This window comes from Protomyctophum parallelum (assembly GCF_964188405.1).
Source record: "Protomyctophum parallelum genome assembly, chromosome: 1".
Taxonomy (NCBI): Eukaryota; Metazoa; Chordata; class Actinopteri; order Myctophiformes; family Myctophidae; genus Protomyctophum; species Protomyctophum parallelum.
In genome coordinates this window covers 25,067,623-25,084,701 of record NC_139697.1, presented here as the reverse complement: position 1 = coordinate 25,084,701, position 17,079 = coordinate 25,067,623, and the positions used below count along the sequence as shown (strand labels likewise).

Here is a 17,079-nt window from a genome sequence, read left to right as displayed (position 1 = left end):
GGAGTGAAATGAACACTGGGGGTTTTAGATAACGTTAGCCAATATATTGTTTTACCATTACAGCACTCCATTAGTATTTCATTCATGACTACACATCTATTCTAAACTCTTATCTATTCTAAACTCTTGAACAATATTTTGCCTGGTCCACTGTCCACTCCGGTCCTTTATAGCTAGCGAGTGCTCGATTCTACAAAATGTCTTCAGTTTTCTGAAAAACCTATGTTTCTATATCAGTGGTGCACTGTGGTGCTCAACCTTTTTCATGTCAAGGACCCCCAGAATTATCTGTATTTGGCCGCAGATCCACATCTGAAAATATGTTGTTCCATGGACCCCCCCAGAAGCAAAGATTTTAGTTAAAAATGTTGGCTCTGAAAGAATATATATTCAAAGATTTGCGCCACATTTTCACGATTTTTCAATTTAGAGTTACATAGTGGTGGGAGCAAACAGTGCATGACAACAACCATGAACCATATGCAGAAGGAATATACACTGTATATATATACTGTGTATATATATGTGTATACTACGTATGTATGTATGTATCTATGTATGTATGTACTCTATAGTTACTGTAATGTAAAGATACTGACGTGTGTTCAGTAGTGAAACTTCTTTCCTTTTCTTTTTACTCTTGAACACCTACTCAGTATCTAAGAATATCCTGCTTCCTCTGGCCTTAGCTCCTGTACCAAGCAACGTCCCTGCAGACACTCTCTCACTGCCTGCTCAGAGCAGGAGGGCGAAAAAAAACTAGACATGCACATCTCATTAATTATGTCTCAGTTGAAGTATCAGTCCAGCGCTCGCAGCCATTTGACGAAGGCAAGGGTAATGAAAACCCCATGCATTGAAGCTAAAGGAGGCTAGGGGGGGGGGGGGGGGGGGAGTAGGACGGAGGAGCGACAGGGCTAAATGTTTCACCGGTGCCAGCAGCGCTGCCGGGGTTGAAGTAATTTGAGGCCGACGAAAGAGCTAAAGTTAGGGCTAGGGCCAGTTGGGCCGCGGCGGGGCGGGGTGGATTAGGCCGGGTGGCGGGGGTTAAGGCCCAGGTGAAATAACACTTGGTACACTCGGTGTCACGGTGGCCAGCTCCTATAGGACGCTCCTGACCCTGGACCGTTTAAAGCCCTCCTGTCTGCACATCTGTCAGGTGTTATTGGCCACATCGTGTCCCCTATCGCTCGTCCCAGGCTCTCCGGCAAATGTTGCACTCGCGGCTGAAACTGAGCATTTTGCAGTTGCAATTTGCACTTAAGAAAAGAAAGGAGAAAAATATATGCACAATACTTTCTTTTGTATTGGTTTTCTTTTTCACGTAATACATACGCAAGCATGAATTAGACTTGTGAGATTATAGGGCATTGTATCGGACAGCAACCGATATTAAACGGATATTATACAAATAGTTACCCAATATCTCCTGTACTTAAGTCTAGCCATGTTGACGATATAGCCGCAACATACTTATATTGCAAATGTATGTTTCCTAAATCCAGTGCTTTGGGGAGGTCTTTGGTCAATTAGATGGATTGAATAACGAGAATGATGTTCATGGCCGTGTCACTGAAGCAGCCGATTTAACCCTGTGGGAGGCACGATGGATAGAGCCCAGGCCCATTACAGTGTGCACGCATCCCAAGAAGTCAATGTCTGATGCTATAGCAGAGACAACAATGTATTTTGCCTTTGTGCAAATTGAAGAAACATAACCATAAATTTGTGAGCGGCGGATCGATATAGCACGCTGTGTTGTAAGGCATGGCCGAGCCCTGAGAAAGGTATCCGGGGGAACGCGTTCAATACTCCCGATCAACGATGGACAGGTTGCGTGCTATTAATCTTCCATTAACTGCCAACGGGCCAGCGGGCAATTGTGGAACGGGATTTAGATGCCTATAGTGACAGATTCAAACATGAAAGGTTACATTGATGACCAGAGTTTGGCAATCAGACAGATTTCTCCCTGTATTATCGGTCCATGGCCATCTATCAGTCGTAGCCCATTAGACTGGTCAGATTACAAAGGGCAGCAACAGAGTAGCCCTTTCATTTCCTCATGGATCTATCTATCAGCGGACCGCCAGGCTAAAAGTAGTTACACTGTATTATGGAAGCATTTAATTATCATCACCGTGTACGTTCAAGACCATTGCTTTTTAGGAAATGGACAAAAGGACCTGTGTTCTGAATTCTGATTGATCCAATGCAGTTACTTTGTTTGTTATACTTTGCAGTTATACAGTTATTTACAAGCTCTTCTTAATACTTTTGATTCATTCAAAATGTATAAAGCCCACAGACCGACTCGCTTAATCGATTTTGCTTTCACCTTGGAAACGTTTCGAAGGTAGCGAAAACGGCAGCTTAACAAGCTCACAGCGGCAAGAGTTTGTACATTGGCTATATTCATGCACCTTTTGCATGGCACAGAAGTGCGGCATTCATTTACGGGGGAGAAAAGCATAAAGAAAATTAAATATGGAGATATGAGGTCTCTACCCAACAACAGCAATGTTATACTGTATTATGGAAGCATTTCATTACATGTTGCTTACATGACGTACGGCACCATTGATCCTCGGAGTTCAATTTCCTGCACTCCCTCGACGGAAATGTTGTGGGCTCCATTTATATAGTCTGCGTTGTCTGAATTTATCCATAACGGAGCAGTCAGTCTAAAGTAAAACAATGCTCAGGCTAAAAACGGAACATGCATTTTGCATGTGTGTTTTTTTTTCTTTCTTCTTTCCTTGTAACGACAGGGATAGGGGGGGGGGGGCTGGCGACTAGCACTGAACAGTAATGTTCCCATTATAAACGGCGCTTCCTCGTGGGACCACACTTAAATATGGGCCTACTCAATCATGACGAGAGAGAAGCCACGTTGGAATGAAATGGGTCATATGATACTTTAAATAAATATGATAATGAGGCAGACACTATGCGAGGCGCTCGGGGGGGTTATTTGTGTTGCGTTGTGAAGGGAGCGGTCGGCTTCCCAAAACCATCTGGGGTAGATGGGGCCTGAATAACACCGGGGTGCATGTGGGAGTGATTCCGGGTTTTTATACCCACAGAGGAGTTAAGATGTGACGTGACTTGTTAAGTTGCGGTCACTGTGCTGCATGTTTGAATGCAAGGGATGAAGCCTAATTTTCTGTGTTGCCGGTGCCGCCCGCCAGCGGCTTCTGCAAGCTTTATGCATATGAATAAAACCCAATGAATAGTCAAGCAAAAATCGAACGGGAGAAACGTGGTATATAATGTACACAATATTATTTACTCAGCACGACGGACTTCCAAGTACCGTGCTTTGGAATCTGGCTGCCTGATGATGATAATATTTCAACAGGCTGCGACTCGTTCTCGTGATGAGAGGAGGAGGAGGATGGCTCCGTGCACGTTGGGCTCATCCCTCACCGCGGGTTGCACAATTAGCTCTCACCGGGCGACCTCAGTAGCACAGTGGGAATAAATGTACTCCTGGAAATCACTGCAGATCTGCTGTACACACTGTACAGCACAGACAGACTTAACTACTGTGTACTCTTCAGCTCCAAGGGCATAATATGTGGGGGGGGGAATGTGAACTAATTGGGCAATATTAGGAGAGATAGAAGTGGATGAATAGTTTGCTTTTGCTTTGTAAACTCGCCAATCAGCAAGTTTCGATACCTAGCATTGGCCAGGCTATCGCGTGCATTTCTATTTCTCTCTCTCTCTCTCTCTCTCTTGCTGATCAAGCTCTGGTATAACGACAAACACAACGTTGACTAATAATGCCGATATTACGTTAGGGACCTCTGAGAGCCATATATACCCATGAGCATTTCTCAGACACACAGGCCCACGGAAAGACAGACAAATTAAACTTTATATAGAAGATAATATTATGTTATTCCATTATAATTGTGTTATGAAATGATATTTGTCTATAGAATATGAAAGGTAATTTAATTTCCCCGCCAACCACAAATTTTCACAGTGAGTTAATGAGTTGAATTTGGCCACATTGCTTGGGAAATTTAATGAGACGCAATTCTGGGATTATGAAATTGTTTTTCCTGTAGGCTACTGTAGATCACACACTATGTAAAGGAGAACTGAATGACATGGTATAAGGCTACTTTGTTCTGATCCATTAATCAATTAATTTGGGCTAATTGGCTTTCCGTCATGAAAAAAGGTATGATGCATTTGTTTTTGTTTTTTTGTTGCTTGTAGCCTGAGGCACGCGCTTTGCTCAGGCAGAGCCAAATGCTCTGAAACCCAAGAGTGTCAATTTAACCCATTTTGGGTGGGAACCCCTTTTGTGTTAGCATTATGTTGTGCTTTAGCTATTGAAAAATAGCAGATCTACGAGCTTGTAGGTCTGCTATTTTTGAAAAATCGAAGAATGACTGACATAGCTTTTTCAGAAAACTGTCAGGATGTAGAAGACATTGTTAGAATCTGATCTCATGTCAGAATGGGTTAAGCTCGAGAGTGTAAAAAAGGACCCAGCAAGCATAAGGTCGGGAAATTGAATTAACACTCAGGATTTCACAGTGCATTGTGTGGGACTCGGAGTGATACTGTTCCCCTCTGTCAGATTTCATCCACCCTGTGCTCGGTTTGATCCCAACATGCTGGATATATGCAGGCTATCTGGCAACACAGGACCTCTATGGGGCCACAAGACCCCGCAGAACAGCTCTGATTCCTGGGGCTGGAAACATGATCCACTGCTCTATGTGTCTCCCTGGCTCCGGGGTTCTTATCAGCTCCATACCAGCATGAGAAGCTGTCAATACAACAACCACACTGAAAGAAAACCATCCCTCCCTCCCTCCCTCCCTCCCTCCCTCCCTCACTCCCACCCCCGTCCTCAACCCCATGCCTTCACCCAGCACCAGCCCCTCTGGTCAGACAGCAATTAAAACCCTGGCCCACTGGTGGAATCATGGACGAATCTGAACCACCGATCTATACGCTTGATCCCGATCCTTTCACCTCGTGTTGATTCCATTGACACGTCCGCAACGGGAGGCGTCGGGCTGTGTGGACTGCACTGCTGAATGTAATTATAATCATTTTTTGGCAGGAGACACGTTGTGTATATGACTGCTCGCAAGTGCGATATGATACGCACAGGCCGATAATAGAGCTTGCGTTGCTGGCTATTGTGTTCTCACACACACACACACGCACACACACACACACACACACACACACACACACACACACACACACGCGCACACCCACACACACACACACACTCGCAGGCCTGCTTGCAAAGGCTTTGTCTAACAATGACATCTCCTAAAGATGCTCTGAAACATGGCGAGGGGAAGAGAGAGACGGAGAATGGGAGCAGGAGAAAGGAGTGAAATTTAACAAGCAGAAAGAGTGTCGGGTCAAATTGTAACAAGCTTCTTGTAGGCCAAACACAGGTCAAACTTTAACAAGCAGAGCAGGCCAAGTAGCGAGGTTGAGGTGCAACTACAAGCAATCAGTTTTGGTGCCAAGGAGATGCAGGCTAGCGGGCGAGAGTGATTTTTATTACCGAGGAGACCAGAAAAGCGTCCCTGTTACGAGGAGATTAAATCCATACTTGACCCCGGGTTTTATGGTTTGCCTATGAGACTTAATGCATTTTGGGCGGGAACCCCTTTTGGTGTTTTAAACATTGTTATAATTTGGCTATTGAAAAATACCAGATCTACAAGCTCATAGTGTGCCACCAAGTGGCGCGCTACGAGCTTGTATGTCTGCTATTTTTTTTTAATCGTGAAAATGTGGCGCAAATCTTTGAATATATATTATTTCAGAGCGAACATTTTTAACTCAAATCTTTGCTTCTGATGGGGTCCCTGGAACTACATATTTTCAGATGGGGGTCGTGGCCAAATAAATTCATATAATTCTGGGGGTCCTTGACATGAAATATTGAGCACCACTGATATAGAAACATGAGGTTTTTCAGGAAATCTTTTTTTTTAAGATTATTTTTTAATTTCGACGTCAGACCTAAATGGGTTAATGAGCATTTATACCCGATCGCCACTACAATGAAATGTAAACGGGTGAAAATATTGTGCATGCTGCATCTGCTAGTTATTTATGGAAATAGGGGGAAATTAGATCATTCTTGTGCCTCGATCAATAAGCCTAGGGTAAATTTACTTGAAAGCTCTCATTCTAAATATATATAAAAAAACGCTTATTAGGTATCAGTCATTATGCACCATGGGGCTACATCTTTTCAGTTTTTTTTAGAATTTACAAGTTTGATCATGTGGACAATTCTTCTTCCAGAAGAAAAATAAATGAGGGCGAGGGAGGCTTCCCCAAAATCTGAATACAATTAGGCTTTCATATCTCTTAAAATAGAGACGAGAGACGCAGTGAAGGAAGCAGCCCAGCAGGACTCGAGGAAGAGGTCTCTTGGTACGGATGGTAACCAAGCATCCGTCTTCTCCTTTCTCCGCACACAGTACCGACTTCTCTTGCTCCAAAAACCCAGAAAATGCACTTAATTTCCATTTAGTGATGTATCCCTCCCTCCCTCCGCCTTCACTTCATTAAAGTGCATATATACAGTACTGAACCAACACAGCCTGAGTTCACCTCTTCTTTTCATGTTTCCATAAGGTGAGCAAGACACTCAAGTCCCCTACTTATATATACCCTGCATTGAAGGTATAACCGATGTACAAGCTCACAATGCGTCGCATTGCTGTATATTTTCAGCACTGGACAATGTTGTAGAACTAGGTCTAATTCAGGCATTAATGCTCAGAAAGCCCCAAAGGAAAGGGATATTGCATGCCCCCGGGTCTTAACCGGCCTCGCTTGTGTCTTAACCGGCCTCGCTTGTGTCTTAACCGGCCTCGCTTGTGTCTTAACCGGCCTCGCATGTGTCTTAACCGGCCTTGCATGTGTCTTAACCGGCCTTGCATGTGTCTTAACCGGCCTTGCATGTGTCTTAACCGATCACGCATGTGTCTTAAACGGCCACACATGTGTCTTAAACGGCCACGCATGTGTCTTAAACGGCCACACATGTGTCTTAACCGGCCACGCATGTGTCTTAAACGGCCACGCATGTGTCTTAAACGGCCACGCATGTGTCTTAAACGGCCACACATGACGGACTGTTGCACGTCAGAGCAACGTATGGGCCCCATTTAGGTATGGTTTGTTGTTAAAGTGCAGCTGAATTGGGTAACATTTTGTCCCTTGCTCGTATTTCAAACTACTAGTACTGATAAAACAGCAGAATTCTATGCATTGCTCTGCATGGAATGTGGGACAAACGTGCATGTCTTCTAGTTCTACTATATGTTTTCTGTATCGGGTCCCTTTTATAAATGGCTATAGCTCTTGACAGTTTCTCACAGTATAAAATGAAAATAATACAAAGGAGGAAAAACACATACATTTCCAAAAGAAAAGTTGACCTGAAATAACAGATTATCCAAAGCGTTTTATTGGATGCTAGGCGTAGGAGTGTTCTTTCACGTTCTTCTCCAGCACACGTTTAGCGTGGAACAGCTGTTGCTCAGGAGTGCACAGCCACTGACGGTTGCTTTTGAGAAGATGCTTGTATAAGAAATATACATTGAATAAGTCATATGGCCTGAATATGTTTAACGTCCAAGCATGTTTCATGCTGCTTGTGGCACTTTCCTTTTCTCAGGGAGAAAAGGAAAGTATTAAGTAATATATGAATGCTGTATTATGGAAAGTAATATAACACATTGCAGTGTGCCTTTGAAATGTGCTATTGCTGGTGTGCTTCCAAAACTATATTTAGGATCTTATTGTGAGCTTTTTGATATTGGCTGCTTGGGATTAGAATCTGAGAAGTAATAAGGAGTACATAATGCACATTTATTCTCTGAGCCACATCCCAGTATTACGGAGGGACAACTAATACTAATACTAATACTAATGCTAATACTGGATGAATTCCACCAGCAGCATTGCAGCAACAACCAATAGAAACAAGCAACATTGGATATATCCTCCGCTTGTCCAATGAGACACAATCGGAAGCCTGCAAACTCAATCCTGCAGTTATGTCTTCTGTAGTATTTACCGGGAAGATCCAGGTGACTTACACCATCTGTTTATAACCCATTTAGACCCGAGGACGATTCTACATAATGTCTTCTAAATCCTGACAGTTTTCAGAAAAACCCTTGTGTTTTTATGTCAGTCGTTCTCAAACATTTTCATGTCAAGGACCCCCAAAAATGTTATGTAATTGGCCTCCGAACCCCATCTCAAATTATGTTGTTCCAGGGACCCCCCCCCCCCCCCCCCCACACCACATTTTCACCGTTTGTGAAAAATAGCAGACCTACAAGCTCGAGCTATGAGCTTGTAGATCTGCTGTTTTTCAATAGCTAAAGTATAACGTAATGCTAAAAAAACACCAAATGGGGTTTTCCCGCCCAAAGTGGGATAAAGCAACAGGCGCAGGCAAAGCCAGTGAAAAGGCACAAGGTCCCTGGGCTTATCTCGGTCGAGGTGTGCTGCCGCTCCTCGGCTCCAGCGAGGTGGAACGATAAACATAATTAAATTGAGCTGGATTACACAAAACGGGCCGGATCAGTTGGGGAAGGCGGAGAAGCTAATCCAGTGCAACCTCATGGTGCCCCAACTGCACAAAAGCACATAAATAAAAGGAGAGGTGAAGGAGAGAGGGGGGTCGTCAAGGTTTGGGCACTGAACAGGACCTCTCCAAATCAAAGCAGCCAAACTACTCCAAGGTAAAGCCTTTCCGATTGGTCCCTGACTGACTAACCAGCAGGCTCTTCTGCCTTGTTTCCGCCCTGGTTCCGCTTAGTTTATGTTTAATTTGCTAAAACATCATTTTTGGAAAAGACTAAAAACAAATATGATATGCCCAGTCACCATGCTGCACCTGTGATGTTCCTTTTTACTGACACAAAGTTTAAAATAAGAATTGAATGCACAGAATATCAATACGAAGCAACTGAAAAACATGTTATTTCAATGGTAGTGGATGGAGAGAGAGGATTTTTGTCCAACCACGAAACGGCAACCAATGGGTGCGAAGGGGGGCAGAACCACGGGCGGGACTTGACAAAGGGTGAATTATGCAGACCCAATAACCTCTTTCAACCTGGTGACCATATATGGTGTCCCTAATTTGGGAAAATGTAGAAGTTTCAAATATAGTAGATATAGCTTATAGCATGCGTTAGGAGCTGTAGATTCGGCTACATTTTTTAATAAGTAAAATAAAGTTTGTTTGTCTATTTTTCTAATGTTTTTTAGAGTAAAAAAAAAATCCCTCTCAAATAGAATATTTTTTAATTGAATCGAATAGAATAGAAACGTTAAAACAAAAATACAAAATAAATCTAGCGTCGGTTCGCACAGGGGACTCTGTAAAAATACATGCTATAATAATTCAATTTGCCGTCATGGTGGCACACAAAGCAATTACTTGGAATGGAATGAGAGAGCGCTGATATGAAATAACAACAAGGGGCTTTGATTATTCCGTATACGGAGCAAAGGCGTAACGCAGATCCAAACATTGTGCGCTGGAGCACAGCACTGGGTTAGAACATGCCTCCGACTCTCTAGTGACTCTGTCTAGGCGGAGAAAACACAACAGGAAATAAGACGCACTCAACAACTGTCTGACAGTTGTTGTTGTTGTTGTTGTTGTTTTGATGGGGGGAGGGCGCTGCAGTGAGGAGAATTGAGAAATGAAAGTAAGCACTGATGCTCGCTCTCGTCTTCTGAGCGAGTTGGAAAATTGGACTGTTCTCGTTCGCCGCGGCAATAACGACAGAAGGTCACTGCGGACGGTGGTGGAGTACATTTACTCAAGTCCTATGTGCTTAGGTTGTTTTTTTCTTTTTTACTTGTATTTATTTTACTCTACTACAAATTATTATTATTACAAAACATTTAAGCTATATGAAAATAGCTGATCTACAAGCTCACAACACGCCGCAATGTGGCACATTGTGAGCTTGTAGCTCTGGTATTTATAAACTATTTGTAAATACACTTCTAAAACTTGTGAAAAGGGACATTCTGCGTATTGAGTATACTTTTACTTTTGGTAGGTCTACTTTAAAAATACTTTGAATGACTCATTTGGAATATCAGACTTTAAACTTTTTCTCTGCTATCTACGATTATAATCGTATCGCTATAGGCTAAGGTACTAAAGGTGCTAACTACGTACAACCGTATGCTCCATATTTGAAAGCGGTGACCGTCAATTTACCTTTTAGCATTGCTATGGAGAGCCTCCGTCCTCAACAGCTATGGGGTTTTTAAATCCAGCTCTATTGAGCCTCCATTATATAACAGGGTTTTCAAAGCCTCACAACAACTGAATAACCCGGAAATGAACCGAGGATCTCGTAGAGTGAGAGCGGACGGACAGGTGGCACAGGTTAGGTGTGATTGTGCTACCACCTAGCGGGCAATAATGGAGTTAATTGCAACAAGAGTATTCCACATTGCGGTAATGATACTTTTACTAAAGTAAAAAAACAACATTGAGTACTAGTCCTTCCATCAGTGAAGATCCATCAGTACCTCCCAGCTATTCACCTGAGAGCGCACGCCTGCGGAGTCCGAAGATGTGTTTTAGCAATAGAAAATTAGATTCAGGAAGATTGATATAGCACTGAATGGAAGCATGCGGTCAACCACATATAGCTTTTATTTCTCACTCATGTTTCTATTAAGACATGATTTCCTTTTTCTCATCACATCTATCATGGGTCGCTCGCCATTTCCTATATATTCCCTTTCATTCATGCCAGGCCTCAATTCGTTTTTGGGTTTTTTCACGCAAATAAAACACTTTTCTCAGCAGTAACTGACTTTCATCAAATCCTTTAGAAATACAGTAACATTTCAGCGGCTAAGGGCTCCCCACTTTCTCTGCGCAGCCACAACCCAGGTCATTTCTGAGTCCGTCCTGCAATTAAGGGTGTAGTATGTGCTGACTTGGAGTGCAATTATTGATTAAGTGAAAAATTGAGATATTGTATACTTAAAAAAAATAAGCAGACCTACAAGATTGTAGTTCAGCTATATTAACTTTCTTGCATTTTGGCCTATAATAAGCGATCCCAATATAGGGATTGATTATTAATCAATTGTTGTATTCTATTATCAATTAAATGATCAAATTGTCGTACACCTAGTGCTGACTGCTTCGGCTGAAGACCTTGATGCACACACACCCATACCGACCTTAAATATCTCCTTACCAGAGAACAGAGATCCCCTTGAATACCGGCCCTCAGAATCCCCCCCCCTGCCCTCTCGAAAAACAAGAGCTGTTTTGCATTATTTAAGATAGCCATGCCTGAATGCTTTTGGATGAGAGCCCTCCGCTTTTGATAGTGGTCCGGGGGGACGGCTCAAGGCAGGCCTTCAGAAATGTATGTGTGCATTGCAGGTTGGAAGGAAATTGCACCTCTTTATGGCGTTTGAAATATGAATACACCCTTTATTCTGGAGCAGTGTGTTTTACATGGTAATTTGTCCACTTGTCTTCAACAACAGTACATCAAGCCAGCGATGCTCAAGGCCTGGTGCTCCGCCAGTTTGGACCTGGCGCCCCATTCAGCATGAGAATGAGATGAGAATGAGACGCAAGCATGACATGTTTGCGTGCTTTTAAGGTCTTTGCTTTACTTTGCACCCGGGACAAACTTTGGTTGAAGTGAGTTGTTTTGGATAGGCTAATAATTCGACACGATATGAAAATGAACGTGAAGCTAGGCTACTCTATAATATTGAGTGGCAAGGGGATTAACCACTTGAACCCTAGCATCCCTATTCTTTGCCGAAAATAGCAGATTTCGGCGAAGATAGAGCGAAAACAGGAGGGGGGCCTGGATAGTATAGAGCGCTTGAGTATCCGTTCAATATATGTATAGAGTTTGTTAAGCGCAGGAAGCGTAGGAATTTCACTCGTTTATCTGATCGTCTGGTATCGCGAGACTACAGCGGTAAAAGGCGCTTATATCAACACCCCGCTATACATCCAAGTGAGACATTTACAGCATCGTCAACTCATTATTACTCCAATAACAAGGTGGAAACATTAGCGGTGGAATTGATGGAAGGCAGCATTACTCATCACATCTGTAAATTACATGCCATTAGGTTTTTATAGCCGGGGCGTGCGTTGTGTTTCGTTGTGGCCTACATTTCACCTCGGCACCTAAATCCAGTGGGAGCTTCTGGAGAGGAGAGACTGAGCCCTGTGTACACCTCTGAGCACCGCAGCACCACTCGACACCCTCCGCACCATACGTCTCTGAATGAGCACCGCAGCACCACTCGACACCCTCCGCACCATACGTCTCTGAATGCAAAGCACCATACGTCTCTGAATGCAAAGCACCATACGTCTCTGAATGCAAAGGGGCTGATGGCAGTTAACTCACAAGTCGCGGCTGTCGCACACAAACCTTGTATGTACGAAACCTTTACTTAATCAGCGACTGGATCCCGTGTTCCAGTGGATCCGTTATAGTTATAGTAGGCTATCTTATTAATAATTAATTCATTCATGAATTATGAAACCACAGACTATAGCCAATCTACAAGCTCATGAGCTTGTAGATCAGCTATTTTCTCATTTCTACGAATTAGGGCATTAAATTGACCAAAAAACGTTGAAATATGGAGATACAAGGTATTTCGACCCGACACCAACCAAGTGCAACTGTGTAGTTCAGCACATCTGGAGGTCAGATCACAGTGTTATATAGTCAGCCTGTGGCCTCAGACAAGTCCAGCTTCGGGTTTCTGCGCCATTATCTCGGCGTGTGGCCCACGCTTGTCGGCGGCGGTGGTGTGCCACTGATCATTATCACGTGTATCAAGTGATGTTTTCCCAACAAAACAAGAATCTCTGCCTTTGATCCACACGCCAGGGTTTATTTATTTTTGTTCACTTCTGGGCATTCTAAAGCCTTTTCGACGGCTGCACTCACTCAGGGTACAATTCTGGCACGTCTAAAAATATCCCCCCAGCCCCCCCCCCCCCCACCTTCGATTGAGGAGATGGAAACATATGAATTAATTATGCCGGTGTCCAACGTCTGAAATAACCATACTTTTTTATACAACACGTATATACCTGCTCAGATCATGCCAAGGGAATGTACAGTATAATAGCAGATGATTTGCATCAAAGATCTTTCCCTTGCGCGCGTATACCCATGAAGCAAGCCAGAGTCATTACTGTAATGCAAACATTGTGCCGGGGTTCCTGCCGTGGAACATCCAATTATAGACGGAGGGAGATGGAATATTATACATGTAGGGTTAACCCGTTTTTGGCCGGAACCACTTTTTGGTGTGTTTAAGCATTATGTTATATACTTTAGCTGTTGAAAAATAGCAGATCTACAAGCTCGTAGCGCGCCACCGAGTGAATATATATTCTTTCAGAGCGAACGTTTTTAACTCAAATCTTTGCTTCTGGAAGGTCCCTGGAACAACATATATTTTTGGGGGTCCTTGACATGAAAATGTTTGAGAACGACTGATATAGAAACATAGGTTTTTCAGAAAAGGATTTAGAAGGCATTTGTAGAATCATCTAAAGGTCTAAATGGTTTAACTGGGCCAGAGGTCTTTCTCGAAGCATGCATGCTTGCCCTGGATCCAGAAAGAGAATATAAGACTCCATTTTCATTGCACTATATAACTTCTGAACTTTACCTCTTCGGTTCAAATGAACACAATAACAGTGGTGCTTCCAGTTAACAAGCAAAAAAAACAACTGGTCTACTAACTCTACGAAGATGGTTTTCACGTGATGTTTGCAGTGTACGAATAGAATTATAATCGTAGGTATGAAGACACACGCTCATACTTCATACGTGCAAGAAGAATTCTCACTTCTGTATCACACATGCAGACAGACATGTAATGGTGATAATGGTGAATGTTAATGCATCCAGATTCATTACCGGTTCATAGCAGCAGTGATCAATGCCGATATAGACTGTTGTCTCCAATAATGTTACCATAGCTCAGAGGCACATATTAGTATGTAAATTAAAGAATTACAGGATGCATAGTTTAATGTCTTAATAAGGCTGACGGCTCTATTTCTCCTGTGTGTTTTAACATGAGATGATGATCAGGTGTCTGATCCACACGTGAAAGCGATTACTGTTTGGTGACCCTCTGGGTTAATATAATACTTTTCTGCACAACCACGTTGTTGCTTGACAAATTTTCAGTGAGAGAAAAGGTATAATACATATGTCGTTTCTGACGGGGAGACATGGTGGTGTGACGAATTCTAAAAGAGACCTCACAGGACAGCGGTGATATGGTTCTTGTGCATGTATTGTACATATCAAGGCTGCCTGTCTAGTCTCCCAAAGATTTGCTAATTTCTCCCCCAGGCAAATATGAGTATGCTAACTTTTTTTTAGCTCTATTTGTGTCCCCTTGCCAACTGCATAATCAAGTCCGGAGCTCATCAGCAAGATGGCAGAAGGAGTGCTCTATTAAACTGCATCCTCTGCCATCTGTTGTGTAAGAGAGAGAGATAACAGTATTTACAGTTTTGGAGTTGTGGCATACTGTTTTGGCCAGATCTTGTGCACCAGAGAGTGTTGCTTGGATCACAAAATGTCATGGATTTATGCTGCTGCATATGATAATGTCCAAATGCAATCTGCTCAACACCAAGGATATCACAAACTTCTGCATATTGGAACCATGTGCATTCCAAGGTTTTTCACGGTTTGTCTTTGTGTGTAGGCTTCTATTGAGCCATATATTTATAATCTAAAGGTAAGAAGGTATCCAGTAGAGCCGGACCAATGTATCGGTCATGCCGATATATCAGCCATTATTTGTCTGCAATTATGCAGCTGATGTCAATCAGGACAATATTTGTTAACCACTTTCAACCTGCCGTCCCTATTTTAGGAATTCAAGTATAGGTGAAATGTTATTGTGAAGAAAGGGTAGATCTACAAGCTCACAACACATCGCAATGTGACACACTGTGAGCTTGCAAATTCCCCCTTTTTAAGTGGTTAAATTAAATATATAGTCTATATAGTTATTTGTGTTTCTTTTTGGTTATAAGTTATATGTTCTCAAATAGATAGCCATCGGATGATCAACAATCTAGCATCTTTCTGGCTCTAGTTTAGCAATGGAATCATCTCCAGCTTTTGTGTATATAATCATCACTCTGAAATTACTTTAAGTGATGGTCTGGATATTAGATTTCATTGCAACTTGTCTGTCTGAAAGTGAGTGAAGTAATGTGTTCTCAGACCACCCGAGATATTAATATTAGGAGCAGCTGATAAAGTAGTGCTGAGTGAGTCTTATCATCCTCACTCAATGGAATGATTTCACCTTAAGTGAAAGAGCTGACAGAAAGATATTCGGCACTGATATTCAATTTCTATATCAGCCCAACTATCCTGAGGAATAAGTCCAATGGAAATGGGAGGAAATCCCACTTTATGTCACTATAAGCGAGATTTAAAAGATTCAAAATGACAGAGGAGTTCCCTCAACTTAATGCCATGCTGATGACCATGCTGAAGTTATTGAACATTGATTGCAACAGTACAGATTACACCAAACTCTTCACGCCAGTGCACATTTAATTAGGTTGTCTGCAGAGTTCTTATAGGACCAAACATCAGATGCCAAAGACTGAACAAAGACAGAGCATGAACTCCTCTGCGTCATGGACATCATTGTCATTTGTCATCAACCTCTTAGGGAATAAAACAAAAGCAATAGGTATACTGTAACTTATTCTAAGATCAATTCTGTCCAGTTAACTCAACTTTCCTTTCTATTGTTTTTAACCACTTGAACCCTATAGCATCCCTACATGCTAGGAAGCAGCCAGGGGAAACAAAAAGAGGACCATGCACAGAGCCGACTCATGTGCAGTTTACTAAGGCTAATAACAACCTGGTCCACTCAAAGCGTCACCTATAGTCCCTGCAGGGTGCACATGCTGCTAGGGCTGGGATGCACTCCCTGAGCTATATAGTCATAATAGGGGCTTCTTCTGTAAGTATATTACACAAATCAAACTCTTAAGCAACTGTGCTGTCGATGCAGGGGTCCGAGCCATGGCTTACATTAATGAAAGCGTCTGAAAGTAGACTACCTACTCCATCTCTTCAAATTAAATCATTATGAAAGTGAAATTATTTAGAAGGGAAAAAAACAGCACCTTTAAAGGACACTATATATTCAGACAACACAACATTTTACACGTCTACGTGACAGTCTACAGTAGTGTCTGTGTCTGTTGTCCACATTAGGCTATTAGGATACACGCATCCTCACACCTCCTCACTGCCTGCTGAAGACCTGAAGTCATCAGTATAGGATAGAATATATAGACTACGTGGAAATATAGGCTGTAACAGAAAAACATGTTTTGGTTATTTGGACTTCACTTGACAGTGACACCAAAGACGATAGCCACTATAATCTTCCTTATAGGCTACTGTAGCAAACTGATTCCACCACATGCACCAAGCTCATTTTACACGGTGCTTACGTCTGGCCACTGCAGCCAGCCGTGGCGAGCCAGCAAAGCCCATGCACTGAAAAGTTCAAAACTGACAGCGGAGGTGTGGATTAAAACGAAATACACTGAACTGCTCATAGATATGAACAACTTAAGGTTACACTATTCGGACCTGACTGTTTAATTACCTTGATCCAGTAATCGTAAAGAGTGGTGATAAGCCTTGTCCAGTGTGTCCTTTTCTGCCATCAGCTCCGGCAAGTAGTTTTCGCTCTCCATTTCGTCCTGGGCTTTGATCCACGTAGATTTTTATTATTATTATTTTACTAATTCAAAAACTTGATTTGTCTCAAGTGCTGCAGCACCCAACGCGATATATTTGTATTGCTTTATTATTATTTTTCTCTTGTATGTAAAAAAAAAAATGTATGCAATCATGTCATTCGCGGTCGCTACAGTGGCATTTCTCAACGACCAATATAGATTTGTCTGTGCGCGTCTTCGCCGTGTGAAACGTATCCCAT

General features: G+C 42.5%; 1 protein-coding gene across 1 annotated transcript in view; it reads right to left on the bottom strand.

Annotated features, from left to right (window-relative positions):
- The window catches only part of khdrbs3 (KH domain containing, RNA binding, signal transduction associated 3), a 128,331-nt gene extending 111,481 nt beyond the window's left edge, over positions 1–16,850 (bottom strand). Inside the window, exon 1 of the mRNA XM_083762273.1 lies at positions 16,744–16,850. Coding sequence (XP_083618399.1) covers positions 16,744–16,834 — 91 coding nt within the window. The 5' untranslated portion in view covers positions 16,835–16,850. The remainder of the gene's footprint in view (positions 1–16,743) is intronic.
- Positions 16,851–17,079: the final 229 nt, after the last annotated feature.